At 33.7% G+C, this 22,507-nt stretch overlaps 1 protein-coding gene across 2 annotated transcripts in view; it reads right to left on the reverse strand.

Annotated features, from left to right (window-relative positions):
* Positions 1 to 577: 577 nt before the first annotated feature.
* LYPLA1 (lysophospholipase 1) overlaps positions 578 to 22,507 on the reverse strand; it is a 35,124-nt gene continuing 13,194 nt past the window's right edge. For both annotated transcript variants that reach the window (XM_072604597.1, XM_072604598.1), the window contains exons 3-9: positions 20,979 to 21,044; positions 18,461 to 18,508; positions 14,262 to 14,332; positions 10,851 to 10,924; positions 5,868 to 5,969; positions 3,185 to 3,361; positions 578 to 2,653 (exon numbers count right to left, since the gene is read on the reverse strand). In XM_072604597.1, coding sequence (XP_072460698.1) covers positions 2,600 to 2,653; positions 3,185 to 3,361; positions 5,868 to 5,969; positions 10,851 to 10,924; positions 14,262 to 14,332; positions 18,461 to 18,508; positions 20,979 to 21,044 — 592 coding nt within the window. In that variant the 3' untranslated portion in view covers positions 578 to 2,599. The remainder of the gene's footprint in view (positions 2,654 to 3,184; positions 3,362 to 5,867; positions 5,970 to 10,850; positions 10,925 to 14,261; positions 14,333 to 18,460; positions 18,509 to 20,978; positions 21,045 to 22,507) is intronic.

The raw sequence follows: 22,507 nt of genomic DNA on the forward strand, positions 1-22,507 counted from the left end.
AATGAAATAGTAAAATAGTAAGGTTTCCATTACTGTAAGTAAGTAGAGGCTATGTAAATATCATGATTTTTCTGGAAGCGGTTGATGTAGTAGGTGCTAACTGATCAACTATAAATTGTTTGACTAAATGATCATACAGGCCCCTTCTAAAAATAATATTAAATAAAAATATCAAACTAAAGACTGAAAATAAAGGGAAGTTGTGGACCTGCTATGTTAATGATGTTTGACTTATCAGTGAAAGACTATAAAGACTATAAAGGAATAAACAAGGACTAAAAAACTAATACTTAAAAAACAACTAAAAACCCCAGGGAATGCAAACAAAATTAAACTATTTTGCTGTTGTTCCTAAAAGAATGAAGGCAAAAAATAATAAACAAAATAATATTCTGATGCCTGGGCCCATACTCATATCCATTACCTAAAATAAAAACAGGAAAAAACCAAATACAGAAATCTCTCATGACTATTATGTTATTTTCCCTCTCTCTTATGTCAGGGACCCATCAAAATATGAACACAAATGTTAAAAGGTAGTAAAAGGAAAATACTTTTAAGAGCATTCACAAAAATGTCAGCTTTAAACTTTATTTCACATTGATAGAAACTGTGAAAAAGATGTACATCTTCCCATCTACAGCAAAACATTTCAACGGAATATAAGAGATTTCTTACCATAAATAAACATCTCGTTGATTTTCATATCAACTAAAACAGTTTATGTTTTTCAAAATAAAGTGATTCAGTAAATGATTGTTTTAAATTTTTAAGCCTATACCTTAAACTTATGGTTTCATTATTAACATTCCATACAGTACATTACTAAATTATTTCCATTATGTGTTAATTAGCACCTATTTAATAAAGATGCATTGATAACATAACAATACAATAGAACAATTACTAACAGTTCTAAAACCCCACACATACTTTTCTGCTATATCTTAAAGTATTCTAAAAACAGAATGCTTAGTTATAGGGTTCTGACTAGTTACACAATCCTATTGGTTCATTAACAAATTTGCCTCTTAATAATTTTCCAAATGATCTGAGACTACTGTCTATATAAAAATCAATTTTTTTATGTTTACACAAAAATTAATTCTAAAAAGGCATTTGAAAAAGTCAGAATCTCACATTGCTCAATTGACCAAAAAAAAAAAAAAAAGCAAATTCTGGTGATGGCTAATGAATTTTCCACAGTGCTTGGTTTAGAATATATCTATAAAACAGAGAACCTCAAATCCAAATTAATCTACTGAAACTAAAGCATTCCTATATCCATGACAGGAAAATAATTGAAATTAAACTTCTAACTCATGTTCATAACAAATTTGAGAGTTATCATCAACTTGAAGATCATCAAGGAATTTTCAGAATTGAAACCTAATGATTAAATGTTCCAGAATATGTTGGTTTGAATAAAAGGTTCTTAGTAATTTTTTCTACTTAAGTTTTCTTAAAGGTACACTCCTCAGATATATAAGAAACTTGCTCTACCAAGGCAAAACATTACCTTTCACAAAAGAAAATAAGCTATTTCCACTCTATTACAGTCTCAAATCAACAAAGTAAAGGAAATCCTTTAGGACCAAAATTCAGGAAGCATTTAAACTACTTGATGTAGAATAACGACATATGTTTTCCAGCTGATGACAGCAAAATAAAATCTTGAAATTTCTCTCATTAACCAACCTGTAAATTTTATTGAACTAAATGGATCTTAGCTTGCATTGATATACAATTTAAGAAATAAGCAATTTTGAAAGTTGAAAGCAACGTATTTTTCTTCCTATCGAATAAATGTATCTTATGTACCATATGCCTGATTCAGGGTATCAATTCACAGCAACATATTAACACCAGATAGCCATGGTATGAAGAAAATATTTGGTCTGCTAGGAGGGATAATATAGGAAGAATGAGTTTCATGATCAGAGAGGAAAACTGAAACAAAAATGATTTTTGAAAAAAGGTAACAGAGCCTGGTCCCTAAGTATAAGGGCCATTAAGATGGAACAGCACGATATTCCCTATACATTGACAATTAAAAGCATTATCCCATATTTTCAGGGATAATGTAATACCACCTCATTCCTACTATGGATTACACACACATATATATGAATACATATATAAAAATACAGAAGAGATGCATGGTGACTAAGGAATTTTGGAGTAAATCCTTATACTAAGTCACGGCACGCATAAAGTGATTATATTTTAACTGCTCATTTATACCTGAACAAATTTTCATTAAGCACACTAACACTTTTTTTGAATGATTGAATCAAAAGTCAGGCTGCAGTGTTTTATCTTAGTATGCTGAATTACATTTGGAGAAAACTCAGCTGCCTCATTTATTATAATACTTGTACAATTTTATAACATATATCATACAAATGTATGTATAGAAACTTGAAAGACCATAATTTTCCCAAGAGACATTATTTCATTTGTATTATTGGCATGTATTTGCAAATTGGTAGTAACACTGCAATAGTAGAAGTAAAGTTTCAGGACTGGGCATGTGAAAAGGTTTATTCTCGACTACAATGATGCTGGTGTACTTCTATAGAAGGCCTCTTACATTATGTCAGTCAACTGGAGGTAGGAGCTTATCAACAAAGTGCTTGACATCCAACATTTCCTGTTGAGAATAAAATGGTTTATTAAGCAAACAAGTACGTAAATTTCAGAAAATAATTCCAACTAAGAAGTATACACGAAATATCCAGTAGTCATGAAAAAAATCATATTATGTAAGTGCTCACAATTAATCTCTAGTTTTCTTAGTCCCATACTATAGAAATGAAGGTTCACCCTAAACTATATTCAAATTCTTTCATTTCCATCTATTTGGACATCATTTTATATTTTTCTACCATATCTGAAGCCCATTCCTGCTTAATAAGAACTTCCAGAGCTTATGCTATCATAGGCAACTGAATAAGATATTAGTTAAGGATGTATGTTTTTCATAATATAGCGAATAATACACTAATGAAGAATAAAGTCATGGTAACTTTTGATTTAACATAAATTCACTGAAAATCTTCCCAAGTCTATAAAAGTCACATGAAAATAAGTGCTGGAAGCCACTTATTCTTGTCTTCTTTAAAATGATCACCTCAGAAAAAAAAAAAAATATGGTTCATCAACCAGTAAAGCCAACATTTACCTGGCTACATGAACTGTGCATCATGCCTTCATAGGTACGGAAGCTTACATTAGATGGATTTACCAATGTTTTTAGCTTTTCAACAGTGAGAGACCCAAACATAAGGGGAACCAAAGGGTCACAGTCTCCATGACACTGGAGAATAGAAATATCTTTATTAACACCACTGATGGGACCCTGGAAGACAAAAAAAGTTATTTCACTCACCAAATGTTCAAATGCATATGGCATTGTGTCATATAACTTTAAGACAAATACATGTGGACTATAAGCCAAAGAAATAAAATAGATAAAACTACTTCATACACATATCATGTCTAAAGTCTAAGAACCAGCTAATGTTCACAGAGATCACAGATTACATCTGTGCTATTTGTTCTTAAAATTGTTTTCTTATATTCCCATCCTAATAGCTGCTCTCCTCTTTAGGCGTTCTAAACAAATTTAAAAGGTGCTTTAAAAAAAATCCTTAACAGATCAAAGGATAGGAATAAACAGTTCTCAAAAGTTGTATAAACTTTTAACTATATAAAAGAATGTTTCAAATCACTAATATAAAAGAAATGCAAATCAAAACAACTCTTAGGTTTTATCTCATACCTAGCAATTTACAACAGATGACAAAGGACAGGAAGAGTCAATACTGGAAGGGCTATGGAAAGTAGACATATTAAAGCACTGTTGGAGTTGTGAATTGGTCAGAAACCAACTTCAAATTATTCTAAGAATACTCTAAAAGAAGCAATTGCTAATCACATATATAAAGAAGGATGCTAACTTAAAAAAAAGAAAAGTTCCCTATTCACCAATATATTTATAGCAGTACTTTTTTGTAAAGGCAAAGAACTGGAAACAGTAGATGCTCAGCAGCTGGAAAATGGCTAAACAAGTTGTGGTATGTAAATATAATGGAATATTGTTGTAATGTAAGAAACAATGAATATGCTGAATACAGAGAAGGATAGGAAGAATTCTATGACCTGATACAAAGTAAGAAGAACCAGAAAATACAAAAGTTTGTGTGTATAACCATACACGTGTATGTATATATGTATGTATATAAAAATAAATAACTGTACCAACGTAAGTGGAAAAAACATCAGCAAAACAAGTGGAGTTGAACATCTCAAAATTACGAATGAAGTTTGGCCCCAAATAAGATAAATGAGAAAATCTCTCTTTCCCTTCCTTACACAAAGATGTCAAATGATTCTGATCAGCTGGCTAGTTTTGCTGAAGTATTTTTCTCATTTTCTTCTTTAGTCTTTGCTTTAAAGGACAGCAATCTAAGAGGAGTAAAGGAAGGGATGTATGAAAAAGCACTGAAGTCAAAGCAAAATATTAATACAAATTATATTTTTTAAAAAGGAAAAAGAAAACTTCAGAAAATTTATCAATGAAGTGAGCAATCATGACTTTAAAAGACTGATGACTCACCTCTCAGCAGAGAACTGGTGCATCAGATGTGAAAAATAAGGCATACATTTTAAAAAATGAGCCCAAGTACTGATTTGTTGGACTATGCTGATTTTTTACATGGGAATACTGTAGTGGGGAGCTAGGAAGGGGAAAGTCAGTGAGAGACAGCAACATGCAAAAATGCTTAAATAAAATGTTTACAGAAAATGCTTTTAAAACCAACAACTAAATCCCAACAACTAAATTTGGAAGCAAAGCAAATAGAGACACAAGTCATTCTTCTGTCAGGAATCAAGTGATAAAGGCTTCAGACTACAGGAAAAAACGCTAAGAATTTTAATTAGCCAACATAAGTATGTTGTCTCTTGTTCTCCATATAATCCTGACCACCATTGGACATGTTATCTTTCTGATCACTCCTCCGGCTTCTGATTTCTCACCACTTCTATCCTTCACGTCACTGACAAATCAATCTTACTTATGCAGAGATCTGGTCAATGTGTTCATCTCCTCAAAATTCTTCAATAGCTCTCTAATGCCTAATGGATAAAAGTTAGAGGGAAGGAAGACAATGACCTTGGTGAAATGGTCTACCTCGAGAGATGGTGAATTTCCTCTCACTGGAGGACCTGTCTTCAAGCTATGGCTTGATGAGCATTTGGCAGGCATATTATAGTAGAAATTCCTTTACATAGGAGTTTGACTCAATCAGGGGTCAGCAAACTATGCCCCACTAATATAGGCTGCAAATGAAAAATGGTTTTCACACTTTAAAAGTTTTTTTATATTTAAAAATTTATTTTATGTGAAGCTTCATTGTACTAAAAAATGTAAAACAACATTCTTAGCTCTCTGAGCAACAAAAACAAGTAGAAGAGCGATTTGGTCCATGGGCCATAGTTTGCCAGTCCCTAGACTAGATGGTAACTTGAGTCCCTTCTAATTCTCAAATTCTATGATTCTGAGTTTATCTTTTCAAGTATAGCTATTGTTTATTCTTGGTTATATATTTTAATTTTGATTTTTAAGTTAAAAAAAAAAAAACAAGCTCTTTAGGACATGGAATGTGCTTTTATTCTAGTTAAGATGACATACTACAGATAACCCCAGCACTCAAGGATGGTGTTCTACAACCATGTACATTTAAATGCTAGTAATAAAATGCAAAATCAGAGAAAAATTTTTAAGGATACTAATGACCTTCTTACTAGCATTACATATGTGATAATTTCACATTGTCTGTTACATTTATTAAATATACTACCTGTGGAAACGAAGATCGAAGTGGAAGCCAACAGCTGAGGGCTATAACACCAGCCAATTTCTGCTGTGATGTAAGAGCAGTATACAGAGACAAAGCTCCTCCCTGTATAAAAGGAGATATCAAAATTAGTGCAAGTTGAACATAAGTTCTGCTAGCTATCAGCTTCAAAGGAATTTTCTCTTTATAAACTGTCTCTCCCTATACAATGCCAAATAACTGATTTCATCAATGTAATCAAAACAGCAAGTATAGCAGTGCATACACTACTATATTTCTAAATAATACAATGTTCTTTTCATAAAGTAATAAAATACTAGTTATAAATTAATATTTCATATTATAATGAAATTCTTCACCTGAAAAATACCTGTGATTAAAAAATTCAAATACAGTAAAATCTCACATACTCAGACATTACTAATTCTGAACCAACCTAAGGACTTAGAAATAGTACATAAGATTCTCATTGGGTAAAAGTGAAAAATCATTTCCTTATCTGAAAATTTCCACAATCTTTCTCATGAAATAAGGAAGGTAGTTTAAAAGATACTCAATTTTTGAAACTGAGGACTCAAGAAATAAAAAGATTCATTCAAGGCTGTCTTCAATGTCTGGCTCGAATATTTAATTCTTATATATTTATGACATGGGATTATATAATGAAGGTCTATAAATTCTAACAAACTTACTACCTACTTGTACTTGGTTATATTATATGTACTGAAATAGAAAGATATTTCTTTTCAAATATTCAACAATTCATACTAGTATTACCATTAAATTGCTATAGTCTCAACATATATGCATACATACATATATACACATATATGTTCACACTAAATTTAACTAATCTCTTGGAAATTAGAAGTTGATTTCTGATACAAACACAATGAAATTTTAAATCTAAGTTATTTTTTTTTTTAAAAATTCTGTAAAAAGAAACTATCATTTTTAAAAGCACTAATCACTAACTTTCTTCACTCAGTCACCCAAAAAAGCTAATGTAATTTTTAAACCATTTTAACAGAATGAAAAATGATGAAATCCTGGAAAATGATGAAATCTAGAATGAGCAAGATTAAAGTTTTACAGCGGAATGTCATAGTCAGATCACACCTATAATACTGGGTTAGGATCTGGGAACTATTTCTATTTTGAGACACTGACAAGCTGTAGTTCATTAACAGGAAAGTGACCTAGACTTTTTTTGACTCCTTTTGTTTTCACTGCCAAGTAGAAATAATCTTTGGACTGGAAAGGACATAACAAAAATGGTTAATAGGGAGCTGATAAACAAGAAAAGTGAGGAAAGAGTAAGAACCAAAATGACTTATATTGCCGTGTACTCAAACTATTGATAAATGTGACTGCTGAGCCACTGTGATCTTTGAAATACTGTGGAGAATACAGAAGTAACTACAAGAATGAACAGTAAACATTACTCAAATTTTCTCAAAAAAAGAGAATACAAATTACACCCTATAATACAGTGAATTTGACTTTTATTCCTGGTTAATTTCTAGACCATCAGAAGGATAGTTTAGGAACATGTAGAAAAGGAAATAGTCATTCACGGAGAATTCAAACTGTATCATCAAAAAAGGTCTTGCTAGCTTAATCCCATTTCCTTTCTGGTATATCAGGAGAATATAGCTTACCTATGTTTTAGCAAAACTTTTCACAAAATCTCTCATGTTATTTTTGTGGACAAAATGGAGAGGTATAGGCTAGACAAATAGTACAATTAGGTGATATCAAACTAGCTGAATGGACACACTGAAAGAGTATTAATAACAGTCTGATGTCAATTCCAATAGAGGGCCACAGGAATTTGTGTCTGGCCTTGTGCAGTTCAACGTTTTTAGCATAACTTCAATAAAGGCATGGAATGTATGCTGATCCAATTTGCAGAAAGTACAAGACAGGAAGGATAACTCAGCATTGTGAAATGGAGGCAAAAAGGTTAATGAAATCTCAGAACATACTGACAGGAAGATGCCCTGTATTCTCTGCTGTTTTTTTTTCAGTCACGTCCGACTGTTCATCACCCCATTTGGGTATTCTTGGCAAAGATATTGGCATGGTGTGCCATTTCCTTCTCCAGCTCATTTTATGGATAAGGAACAGAGGCGAACAGGGTTAAGTGATTTACTCAGGGTCACACAGCTACTTAAGTGTCTGAGGCCAGATTTGAACTCAGAAAGTTAAGTTGTCCTGTTCTCCAGGTCTGGCACTCTAGCCACTGGGCCACTAAGCTGCCTTTGAGCAAAATAGTACCTATATAACGTGTGATGCATGCATATATTACCCAGGATCATAAAACAAAAAAGTGAGGCAATACCAAAGCAACTAGAAAAAGGAAGCACTGTCAACTGAGAGAAATATCTTTATATCAAATCTTCAATAAGAATCTAATACCTAAACTATAAAGATGACTAAAAACAAATGTAAGATCAAAAGCAAATCTCCAATAGAAAATTAAAAGATATGAATAGTTTTCAAAAGAATCTGAAAGTATTAATAAACACAAAAGAATATTCTAAATCACTAATAAAAGAAATACAAATCAAAACTACTCTGAGGTTTCATATCACAGCTAGCAAATTAGAAAAGATGAAAAAATCTGTTTCTTCTTTCAAAGAAGTGGCACTGTGGAAAAATGTTTAACAAGACTGCATATAACCTATATCAGATTGCTTGCCATCTTAGGGAGAGATGAGGGGAGGGAAGAAAATTTGGAACTCAAATTCTTATAAAAAATGAATGTTGAAAACTATCTTTACATATAATTGAAAAAAAGAAAATACTATTTACAAAAAAATCTAAAAGGCGGAAAAAAGATGACAAAAGACTGGACTGTTCAATGCTGGGAGTTATTGTCCTAAAACAGGCATACCGTTAGCTGAGCCATAAACTGGACCAACCATTATGGAAACCAACTTGGAATTACAAAAAGAAAATGATCCCACTTGTGAGTTCCTTCAAAAGCCTCCATTTTGAGGTTAAACCCCAATCAGTCATCCTTCACTTTTCAGACTTTGCACTATCCTCCTTTCCATATCTCCTACAAGAGCTTCTGCTATCTTCTCCCTCTACCCCTACAATGCCCTTCTCTCATTGTTGAGTTCCTATCAAAACTTTCACATTAGAAAGCACCCTAACCAGCCATGCTTCACTATTTGTGCCTTCTTACTGCACCTCTGTGGCAACTATCTATTACTGGTGGGTTCCTCCAGGAGTCTCTATTTTAAGGAAGAGTCCTGGACCAAATAACTTTCACTCTCAGGACATCAGGGGTATCTTTTCAGCCCACCTTGCATGTCAGCTCATTTTCATCTATTGTCTTTTCCTCATCAGAATGTAAATTCCTTGAGGATAAGGACTGTCATTCTTTCTGCTTATATTTGTATCCCCAGCACTTAGAACAGTGCCTGGCACATGGTAACTATTTAATAAATGTTTTCTGACTTGACAATGAATAAGGAGGAATAAAGAAAAGCTTAACATGAATTGATGCAAAGTGAAATAAGAAAAACTAGGAAAATAATATGTACAATACTAACAACATAAATGGAAAAAACAAAATAATCAAAAATGAATGCTGTAAAATTATGACCAGTCCTCCCAAAAGAAAGTTATATGTAGAGGTGGTGGCCTGTAATGTTAACGAGAGTTAAGAATCTTCCTGCCCATTAATAGGACTCAGGTGGAGTCCATTAAGGGAAGCTTGATTAGGGGAGGCTTGCTTTGTACGAAGGCCCACCTCTCTGGTTAATTTCTAATTGGGTCACATGCATCGTGATGCCCTCTGGCTCAGAAAAGTATATATACATATATATATATATATATATATATATATATATATATATATATATATATACACACACTCTGAAGTAAGGTTTTCCTTTGGGGCTTATTACTCTTTGGAAGAAGGTTTTTGTGCCAGATGAGACTCTGGGTAGCTCTAAGGAGTCCCCTGCTTGAAAACTCAGATGTTGGTGCTTCTCTCTCTGGTAACTATGTAACGGTCAAACAGTTGCATCTGTCTATTGATCTGTGATTGTATGATTGCTTATGGTCAGACAAAAAACCTTGTCGGTCTTTATTTTTCTGCTTGTATTTTCTCTGTTGGTACATGTAATTAAAGTAGATTGTTGACTCCTCAAAGTTGCTTTCCTTTTAGAAAAGTAGATCAAGGAATCTGTGCTAGCAGGCCATCCTGGATGTGTCAGGGTGCCTGCTGCTACATGGACCATGAAAATGGAACACTGCATATAATATTAGTTAATATCATGTAACACATTAGTTTTCCTGAACTTTGTTTTGGCTTTCTCTTATTTTAATCTTCACAAGGAAGGTTGGCTCTCTAGGAGAAGAACATAGCGATTAATGTAAGTTATATAAAAGAAAAGATATTAGTGAGAATTTTTTTTTAAAGTCAACAATATGTACTGATAATTATGTTGTCAGACAGCAACATTGTTTGGTTTTAACTATTTTTCTTTTCTATGGAAAGAGGGAACAGGTGTTAAGAAGTGACAAAGAGATAAAAAACAGTTTATGCAGCATTTTTAAAAAAATTAAGTAAGACTTAGTTATCCCTTCCATATTGCCTAAAAAAGACAACTAGGAGCCAACTAAGAAAAGACTACAAAGATGACCTATCTCAGAACACCCTCTAACTAGAATTTTATCCCTTTTATTCCTAGCACATTAACTTCAAAGCCTTTAAATTTTTATATAAGGAAAAGACTATAGAGTAAAAAAAAAAACAAAAACACACAAAGGATAGCAATATCAATAAAACTTAAATAGAAAATTAATTCTTCCCAGTTTATTCAAAGTCCAACTGAGTACTAAAATGAAACCTGTCAACTAAGATACTATAACATTCCCTGATAAGGATTAAGAAATGGATTCAGCAAGAGTTAGAACCACAGGTTCTCATGTGAAGGTAAAGGCCCTGCCCAATTTGTATCTTACCTGAGAAAATCCTCCCAAAACAATCCTATGAGATGGAATTCCATTCTTCACTTCCTGTTCTATTAAAGTCTTAACTGTAAGTAAAAGTAAGAGTTCATCAGCAAAATCTCCTAATTTACTTCTAATATAATTAAAGGCTAATAAACAAGTTTTGGCAAAGTGTAAATAGGGGTATACCCTCAAAAATGCACATTTTAGTATTGCCTTCAGAGTCCACTACATATACTGAGTGTTAATAATTATTTCATTTTTTAAAATAAACATTTTAAAGGCAAAATCTAAATTGTGCCCAACCACCAAGTATTATATAATTGAAAATAGAGGAACATCTCATACTACTACTAAAGTCCTACTCTAAGATCTTTTTAGGTTACGGAGATAAGCTGGATTGTTGAAGATAACACGTTTTCCAAAGGTAAGCTCTGGTATGTATTTGTCGTACAAATACCACCCTAATTGTTTAGAAAGACTAATTAATAGAAATTGACTACAGGGTGATTTCTTTTTCAACCAGAGCAAAAAACAAAACAAAAACAGACTAATAAGCTTTACTTAGGATCCCTAATTATAAAATTATTGATATTTTAAAGTTATATAAAAACGAACAAAATTTTCTTAGTTCTTTAAGGCTGATACACACTGGTTCCCATTACCCTTCTCTGAAACTCAACTAAAATTTCAGCGAATATTTTCACTCATTTTCACGTTGATAACTTCTCAGGTGCTAGTTACCTCTTATGATTTATGGCATGCTGATATTTATTTTATTAAACATACTAAGAAAGCAATAATTCTTCCTGTAGTGATAAAATGTTTTGCATAAAAATCAAATATGGTCTTTTTCATTTCTGTTAAGTTTTTGTTTGTTTTCAACACTAGTCATCTCTTCCTGTGAGGGTTACTCTGGAATAGCACCATCAGTCAAAAGATCCAACAGCACCTTTCCTCACAATTTGTGGTCTCCCTTTCTAAACCTGGAATATACTTTCATCAGATAATGCATCTCTGATTCAATTCTTGGAGTATTTTTGATGAAAAGAGGATAGAAGGGATGTCTTATGATCCTCTTTATTTAATCTCCCTAAACCCCAACCTTTCCAGCACCTTTTCAATTAATTCCTCTGAACTTTATGGTCATCACTGGAACCATCACCAACTGCCTTTTAGACACAATGGTACATAACTCCCACTGGTCAGAAGGTGGGAAGAAAGGAAGAAGAAACCTGACAATGAGGGGTTAGGAGTGGAGAAGTGAGGGGCTGGTGAAGGAAGAAAGATTAAGAAGAAAAATGTATGCAATCAGTTCTGCTGTAATATGTGTTCCAAAAACTGAATCTGTTCCAATGGGATTGATATTTAAGTAATAATGGCCCTTCTGATTCACACTTTTACAAGCAAACTTCAGGTCTTTGTCAAGGTAAAGTTTTGTTTTTTTTTTAAATAGTCCCTTCCCTCAAGGAGCCTTAATAAAAGGATTTGTTCTGTGAAGTTTAGATTCAGTCAAAGGGCCCCACTTGAGGACCTAGAGTGCCATATGTGGCCTCAAGGTCTGTGTCTATGCTATGCACCCTAATTACAGTTTCTTCATTTTTTGATACTTATTTTAACTCTTATATGTAATATAATAGCAAGAATCACAAGCACAATAATTAGGGTCAAGTAGCACTCTACCATAGGGGCAGCAAAAAGTGACTGACTTTGGGGAGAGCAGGCTTTGGTGGCAGGGAAACACCTACTGATAGGGAAGACAATCCTACCACTTAAGTGAAAAGATTCAAGACGACTGCCACAGCCAAAATTCAAAATGAGCTTAACACGTAGTCTAGTAAAGATTCAGTAAAGAATTCTAGTCTCTGTACTTCAGCATTAAATATGGGAAAATCTGAAGGGAGAAAGGGAGGTGCACACCTGTGTTTTTATCAGTGTATAAAATTACTTCCACCATATCAGCAATTGCTTTATAACTTCTACTCTCAGAGAATTAACTGGAAGCAATGAGAGGTTAAATGACTTACCCAAGGTCAAACAGCCCAGGGGCATGAGGCACTTTTGGAATTCAAAGTCTTCATGAATCTAAGGGCATCCCCTTTATTCATTATACTATGTGAATCCATCTCTAGTATCTGTTGGACCTTTCTACTTTCTCAAGTACTATTATTTCAATTAATTTTGAAGATCTTACTAAAAACACTCACATCTGCGAAAATATCTTACCAAAGCTTATCTTATGGATTTTCAATGCAATAAATATCAAGTGCAAAATGAAAATTTTAAATCACCTTACACTCAGAGAAATAAATTTTCCTTTTGATTTCACAGGGTCAGCCTGTTAAAATCTTATGATCAACTCCTTATGTCCCCAAAAGGCCAGGCAAATATATCAATACTTTGAAATGAATAATTTTTGCCATGTAATCTCATTCAATAATTTAATGATATTATATGCTATTATTTTTTTAGAGGAATATTTCCAACTTAGGTTTTTGGCTTCAAGTTTCTGATTAATTTTTTAAAATAGTGTTGCAAGTTAACATGCCAAAATATCCAATATCCTCAAGATTTCACTGATTCAAAGGGTTTTATTAGGCCAGTTCTAAAAATCTCAGAAGGTTGCCCCTGTTTTATCTTTTAAAAGTTTTTATTTCTTTTTTGCATGTTTCTCCTCTATTTAACCTGACAATCATTTGCCCTCAATAAAAGCATGCGCTACTACATAATCTCCAAGAGTAAACGTATTGTTGGAAATATAAAGGTAAATTTAAAGATAAAGCACGCATCAATTATATGAGGTTCAATTACCTCATATAATTTTTGTTACTGAAAACTCAGCTACTGAATTTAAGACATCTCAAAATCCAGCATTACGCCTTTCTAAAGGAATCTTAACCTGGAGCCTTGTAAACTTTTTTTAAAAAATATTTTTATAACTATACACCCTTTACAATCCTTTGCATTTTATTTTATTCATTTAAAACCATTATTCTGAGTAGTCCACAGGCTTTAGCAGACAGTCAAATGGGCTCAGGATTCCATGACACAAAAAAAGGTAAGAAACTTTGTTCTAGAGGGCTTTGCTGATTTATTCAACTGTTAGAGACAGATAAAAATTTGTCACAGTGCTTTGGGCACAATCTTTCATAAATACCTTTTAAGTTGATTTGACTTGAACCTCCTGCTTGGTGCTTCCCTGCCACCAGGGCCTGTTCTCCCCAAAATCAAGTCACCTTTTTTTTTTTCTATAAACATTTGTATTTATTTATGCATTTATTTTTCTGTAAACATATTGTATCTTTCTAATAGAATGTGAGTTCCGTAAGAACAGGATTATTTCAATTTTATATTTGTATTCCCAGAGCCCAGCACATTTAATAAGTTTACATTTTAAATAATATGATATATTTATGAACTTACTATTTTCTGCAGCTTGTTTTATTCCATGCTCATCCTCTTGTGAGTCAGGAGAGAGTCCAATAATATCAAACCTAAAAAATAGTATTTAACATTAATTTTAGGAATTCTCTCTGTGTCTTAAAACTCTCTTTCAAGGGTCAGCAAGTACCATCTTCTAATGTGAAGTCTTCCAAGCTGCTAATATCTACTTTCCCCTTTCCTTTCCAAAAAGATTATCTTTATATATGTACATATTGTCTCTCTCATTTCCATATAGTCAGCTCTTTACCCTATACTTGTCTCTCTCTCTCCTGACTTCCCATTTGTTCCATCTAGTCTCAGGAGCATTTAACCCCTGCAAAGGACATATATACAACCAAATGAGTATACTAATAACAAAGCAATCCTACAGAAAACTGGTTTCTTTCAACCAAGTAGAAAACACACAACTAACCAATAAGAACTGGTAAGAGAGATTCATCATCTCTCCCTAGAGTCAAAATTACAGAGAAGAGAGAAGATAATATCAGCAGGGGATGAGAGAATTCACTGGGGTCTTTTATTGGCCTACTTCAAAAGGTACAGCATTTGCCTCATTCTCTCTGTCTTACACTAAGCTTTGATTATCAATCCTAATAACATAATAAAATATAGCATGATTCTCTCCTAATTCTCTACAGCAGCTGAAACTACACAGAGGTGTAGCTGTGGCCAACAACAATTCCCTATAATATTTTATTAGTTTCCCTACAATTTTTTAGCTGTGTATACATACTTTATCTCAGTGTCACCATAGTGATCAGCAGAAATATCCCAGTACAATGGTGCAGGATTTCATGTTCTCCTCAAAGGGCCCTTGTTCAACTCTCACATATGATGTTTCAGCTCTCCCCACTCCTTGAAGATGAGGGAAGGAGACTGCCTTTCAAACGCAGTCACAGCCCCTTTAGTCCATGTGTCAAAATGAACTAGGGATTTTATCCTGACCTTGAGACCTCTATCTCTAATTGCTTGGTCAAAAAGATCACTAAGTATAAAGTTTAAAAGTTTCCATACAACAAATCAAACTAAAATCAAAAGAAAAGAGAGATTAGAGAACCAAAAAAGTTTGCAATAAACATTTCAATATGTCTGACATCTGAATATACAAAAAACTGGTGGACATGTGCACATGCACGCACACATACACACACACATATAAATGAAAGCCATTTCCCATCAGGCAAGTGGTCAAAGGATATAAGCAATTTTAATTCAAACTCTTAATAACCACTTGGAAAAGGTTCAAAACCACTATCAATCAGATGATAATTAAGAATTAAGAAATTCACCTCAAAAGCATCAGGCTAGAAAAGACATTTGCTACAAAGGCTGGGCAAACTCACTATAAGATAAGCATGTTAATCCGCTTCTGATGAAACTGTGAATTGGTTCAATAGCTCTGAAAATCAATTTAGAAGTATGCAAGTAAAGTTACTACACTGTTCTTTTACCAACAAATTCCACTTCTGGAACCCATGGAAGCTAATGACAAGAAAAAACCTATACATATAAAAATTAGTATTATTTGTTATAACAAAAAGTAGGAAACAAAATACGTGTACAAATGACTGGAGAGTGACTAAACAAATTATGACATATAAACATAATAAAATACTAATATACCGTAAGAAATTATTAATACAAAGAATTCAGAGAAACATGAGAAGACTTGTAAGAAATTATAAACAGTAGAGAATACATAATTAAAAGAACTGAGACTTGGACAACTACCAAACAAAAAACCAATATTGAGAACCAAAAAAGAAAGGTCTCTATGCAAATGAAATGATATTAGTACCACAGAGTAACACTTTATTTGCTTCTGTTAAAAACTGATAAACTAATTGTGGGGAGGAGGGAGAAATTGACTTGTGGCAGATTTTGTTTGGAAGTGCCTGTCATTGTGGAACAAAACGTTCTACTACCATCTACCGGTTATGACCAAAGTCATAACCTCCAACTGGAAAAGATGAAACCACTACTTCTGCAGCAGTTTGCTACCTACAACTTCCAAGTTCCTAGAGATACCTTCTTCTGACTTAATTCATTCTATATGAATAAAAATAAGATGGTGATCCTGACAGGAAGCAATTACCTCTTGGATGCGTATTGCACAGACAGCAAATCTGGTTTGCACATCAAGTCTACGTAAAATCTGTCCCCTTCAGTAAAAGAATCATCAACCACAAAGATGATTCCTTCCAACTTCTAATGACTGCAAATTTTCTTTGGTAGTATGTAGCCATGGGAGGATTCTTATTTTAATTGTAATGAAGCATGAATACAGAAAGATAAAAGGATATATCCTATCTAGCCCCACTGGTCTAAGGTTTTCTCCTTATTTTGGGGTGACTACCTCTTCACAAGGAAGTATTTCTATTCCCTCAGAAATTTTTCATTTCTGGTCTCTTGTGAATTTTTTCTTCCATTCCGTCAAAGAATGCTTCCTCTTTGGTAAGTCAGAACATGTAGAAGTATTCCTCAAGCTCTTTCATATTTTTCCCTTATAGATAATTTATTAAGTCTCTTTCAATTCTATTGCCATTTCCCAGAAATATAACTCACTTGAATTTGAAAAATAAATTAGAGTCTACCACAGGAAGAACAGAAACATAAAGAAACTGCAAAAGTGCTTAGTGGCCGTAGTTCTAGGTTGAGTAGCTTCCTCTTTCCCCAAGTCACCGGAGGAAATACCAGTTCCTAGGTCTGTTTATTCTTCTCCTAGGTCACAGTTGTGTGATCCCAGGAAAATCTTACTTTTAAACCTTGTCAACCTCATACCTTCCAAGCTTAACTTGTTAATTATTAGCAAGTGGTCAACCACTTCCTCTTTAAATACACTCATACAGAATAACACCTAACAAACTTCCAACACTATTTCTTACAAGCATTCAATCTATGTAATAACTTGTAATTAAAGCAATTTCCATGACATTGAATTTACCTATCCTCAACTATTTCTGAAGTTATTTTGACACTGCTTAAGTATGAGTCTAAAGCATGAAATTTGGCAACTTTTATTAAAAAACTGAAAAATTAAAAATAGAGAACTACTCAAAACAAAACTATCCACTAATTCTTCTGGTAGAACACTCCCTACACATTCTTTTTATCTAGCCTTGTAATTCTATCCATAGTGTAGGGAGAATTATCAACAATCTCAGGTATACAGCTGATACCACTCTGATAGCAGAAAGTAAAGAGGAATGAAGAAGCTTCTGGATAAGGTTAAAAAGATGAGGCTGTAAAAGCCAGCTTGAAGCTTAACATCTAAAAAACTAAAATTTTGGTAACCAGTCCCATAACTTTCTGGCAAACAGAGGGAGAAGAAATAGAAGCAGGGTTAAATTTTATATTCTTGGGCTCAAGATCACCACGCAGATACAGATAGCAACTGCAGCCATGAAATTAAAAGACGTTTGCTCCTTGGAAGGAAAGCTATGGCAAACCTGGACAGCAAACTAAAAAGCAGAGACATCACCATCTTGCCTTATAAGTCCATATAATCAAAGCTATGGTTTTTCCAGTAGCAATATATGGCTGTGAGGGTTGGACTATAAGGAAAGTTGAGAGCCACAGAATTGACGCTTTTGAATTGTGGTGCTAGAGAAGACTTATGAGAGTCCCTTCGACAGCAAGGAGATCAAATCATAGTCAATACTTATATTAATTCAAGCTATTCACTGGAAAGTCAAAAACTGAAGCTGAAGCTCAAATATTTTGGCACATAATGAGAAGACAGGACTCACTGGAAAAGACCCTGATGTTGGGAAAGACTGAAGGCAAAAGGAGAAAAGGATGGCAGAGAATGAGATGGAGAGTATTGTCATGGAAACAATGAACATGAAACTGAACAAAATTTGAGAGACAATAGAGCCTGAAGTGCTATATATGGTCCACAGGGTCAAAAAGAGTTGGAAATGACTGAACAACTAAACAACCAGAAAGCAATTCCTGCTGAAGAACTTCCTCTATTAAGGCAAATTGATATTTTCTCTGCAACTTAGAGCTTTAGAGTTCCTTGGAGCACTGAGAAGACAAGGGACCTGCCCAGGGTCACACAGCTAGTTCATAGATTATAAGAGCTGGGACTTGAACTCAGGGCTTCCAAGTTCTCTATCCACTATGTCATACTAACTAAATAATAAGCCAAGTTTATTATTAAATAACATACTTACCAAGAAGGCATAGCCATGTTCATATTTAGGGTAACAGGCATAACTGGTCTTTAATTGGGGAGAGGAAAGGAAAGGAAAAAAACGTTAAAACAAGAATTTCAATGTACCAAAGCATGAAATATTATTAAATTTCATCAATTACAATGAATTACTTGAGGTCTATTCTCTACAATAGAGAGCCATAATTAGTCATTTACATTTTACATTCCATCTGAGGCCCTTTTATCTTTTTTTCTCTTAAAGACTGCGTCCCTTCAACTCTACCAGATTGGAATGCAAGGGGGCTATTCATAGGCCTGATCCTACTACTCATCAGCACAGGGGCTTGCAATCTGGGGTGGTTCTCCTCTCCTTAGGAAACCTGGTCCCCTCCCTAACCAATGATCATCACCACTGATGCTGAAACTAATTGTGAACACCCAATAATCAGAGGCCACTGCAGCTCAGAGATTATTACCAGCTTCACCCTCCCCAGTAGCTGGGATTGCATGCATGCAGTACCATAACCAGCCTCTTTTTTCAAATAATACTTTTTAGGGAAGTCTATTTGTATACTAGCAGCAATAATGCACAGCTTAAAAAAATGAACTCTGTAGAATCTGGAAAGGTTTGTATGAACTGATGAAGAGTGAAATGAGAAGAATGAGGAAAACAATTTACTGGACAATACTGTGTGTTATTGTAACAAAATAGCTATGATTCCAGGGGACTGATGATAAACTAAACCACCTCCCTTCTGAGAAGTGGTGAGTTCAAAATGATGAATGAGATACATATTTCGGGGCATGGATGATGTGGGAATTTGTTTTGCCTGAGTAGCTTGGTATTAAAGTATACTTGCACCAAAAAGGCTCAAAGTTGCATAAGCACTATCACTGAATAGTATTAATAAAATGTCTTGTAAAGGGGAAGGGATTTTTATGAGTAAAACTGAAATATAAGAGAATGTTTATTTTTAGATATCTCTAAGAACTAGGACTACCATGGAAACCAATGTGTGAACAAAACATCCTTCACTCAAAAAAAATCTTTCAAATATATACAAAATATAATAAAAGTTAATTAATTCCATCTCCATAAATTTTAAATCTGAGATAATTCAGATGAAAGATGAGCTGAATTTATAAACAGCTTACCTAACAAAATAAAAATGTAAATAACCATAGGGAACAGATTTAAAATATTTGAGAACAAATTTTTAAGCAGCTTACAAGGCTATGCTACTTGCAAATCATTATTCTTTATTTTCTACAAGTCTTCTCTAAAGACTTCTACTAAGACTCAGCATCAATGTGTTAACAACCCTTACATTCTTCAATGAAAGAAAAATCACAAAAATTAACAGGAGCATAGATGGAGAGCTGGAAGAAATCTTAATTATTTCGACTCCTTCACCTCATTCTGTAGAAGAGGAAGCCAAAACTAAGGTGAAGTACCCAAGATCACCAGAGGAGTAAATGACAGAGACAGAACTTGAATCCAGGTCTTCTTTCTCTAAAACTGGTGCTCTTTCTACTACACTAAGCTACCTCTCTTGATTTAAAAGTTCAAATTTGCCTTCTTTTCAATTAGTCAGATAATCAGTTTTTCTACACAGTTCAAATCTCATTACAATGAAATACTAAGGGACTGTATAAATCCTTTGATTGTATTACCTTAAATATGTAGGTGAGCTTGACAGTAATTTTTTTTGAGATACTCTGCTGTAAGAAAACTGACCTGTCGCTATAAGAAATGATGAACAGGAAGATTTCCGAGAGGCCTGGAAAGACTTATATGATCTGATGCTGAGCAAAAGGAGCAAAACCAGGAGAACTCTGTGCACAGCAATGACCGCAGTGTGCGAGAGTGTTTTCTGGTAGACTTGGAACTTCACTGCAATGCAAGGACCTAAAAAAATCCCCAATGGTCTTTTAAGGCAAAATGCCTTCCACATCCAGAGAAAGAACTATGGAATTCAATTGCAGAAGGTAACAGATCATTTTCTGACTTGTAAATCAAGACAAGACAAATTGTGGATATCTTTGGACTTCTGTATATTCACTCCTTAAATGCCAATGAGAGGCAAAGATAAAAAGATAATTTACATGGTCCCTGACATCAGGATGTTTACAGTCTAAGAGATTATAACTCTTTCAAGTTATGAGCATCCCGATTGTTAACATAATTTTCCAATCTAATGATGATTTTCCCATTTCCTATTAAAAAAGCAGTATCAGTTCAGCTTTCCAAAAAAAATTCCCTTACAATAACAGAACTACATAAAGATACAAATAAAGTACTATAGTGTTGTGTTTAATATCCTTAAGGAGAATTAAAATATTGTCTTCAAAATACATTTTGGATGAGTAGCACTTTCATCGCAGCTCAACCTATGATTCTGGCAGCAAGATGAATTTAAAGTCTTAGGGTAAGGATAAAGAACGTGCTCCAAGTTTTCATTCTGTTTTTTTCTAGTCAAACCATTCCAACCTTTCCTAGGATCATTGGGGGGAAAAGCTTAAGTAAAAATACTTACGCATGTGGACAAATATATTTGATGTGCGAACTTCTGATGCCTGCAAAAGCTTCTGCCCATCCATGCCTGATGAAGAAAATTTAAAATTCTGTGAATAATGCTATCTGATAAAACGTTTTATGTTAAACATCAAGTTGATAATAGAAAATACTTTTTAAGTCTTAAGAACAAGTGTTTACTCTTACAAAAAAATTTCAAAAAACAAACCAAAAGAAACCATTTTCACCTTTGACAACTTAACTACTGTAAAAATCACAGATACAAAGATCTTTTTGTTCCAGACCTATAATTATACTAGTATGTGGAATTCCCACTGAGGAAATTCCCTCTACCAATGCAGTTCACCAACTGTAGTGCTGCTTCTAATTACAAAGCTGCTCAGGGCACTGAGAGGAGAAATCACTTGCTCTGTCACACATATCAATGTACCAGTCAGAAAGGACACTCGAACCCAGGTCTCCCTGATTCTGATGTCATCTCTCAATCTCTACATCACATTGCCTGTCAACATAAGGATTACACACCATCAGCATTACAGCATCCAAAAAGTCATCATTATATTCTAATGCCTTACATGCTTATAGCTTTACTATTTTCTAAAATATTTTCACATAGATTCAATCCAATTATACTCAAACAAAAATTTATGTGTGAAACACTGTGTTAGGCATTAGGAATACAAAGACAAAAACAAAACAACTGTCTTCAAGGAGTTTACATTTAAACTAGGAAATACATGTACTTAGAGAAGTAAGATGCAAAGTAACTTTAGGAAAAATATCGTTAGCATTAAGAGGAGATGGGAGAGATAGGCTTCATGAAAATGATGGCTCAGAAGAATCTGAAATGCAAAATGAAGAGGAAGTATTTTTCAAGCACAGAAGATAATCTTGTGCAAATGCATGGAGATAAATAAGTGAGTCAATTTTGTCTTGGGAATAGTTACTACAGTTTGGTTAGAAGGTAGAGTTCATAAAAAGGAGTAATATGAAAGAAGATTAGAAAGGTAGGTTGGAATCAGATGGTGAAGAGCAAGGCATAAGAGTTAATATATTAAGCTAGAGGCAGCAGGAGGCACTGAAGGTTGCAGGAAAGGAATATTTTCTTATCTAATTCTCAGTCACCTAGTATGGCAGATAAAAAAAATAGTACTTATCTTATTTTAAAAATGAGAAAAATGAGACTTAAAGAGCTTAACTTCCAAAAGTCAGAGTGAAACAAGATTCCAAATCTAATGTTCTCTCATTATAAATATTTCTCTCATGTGATCTCCTACATCAAGAGAAAATGAGTACAATTCACTTAACATTTTATTTTCATAATTCATTCAAAAAGTAAGAATTAGACTGTCCTCCTCCTTTGCTTTTAAAGGAATATCTTTTACTCCTAACCTCTCCTGGAAAAACTGTGCACATTTAAAGTAGTGATTCTTAACATGAGGGGATACATGGATAAATTTCAGGAAGTACAAGAATTTGAATGGGAAAAAAAATCATCTTTATTTTAACAAACTTTATTTAAACAAACTA

The sequence above is a fragment of the Notamacropus eugenii genome, chromosome 4, assembly GCF_028372415.1.
Source record: "Notamacropus eugenii isolate mMacEug1 chromosome 4, mMacEug1.pri_v2, whole genome shotgun sequence".
NCBI classification, from domain to species: Eukaryota; Metazoa; Chordata; class Mammalia; order Diprotodontia; family Macropodidae; genus Notamacropus; species Notamacropus eugenii.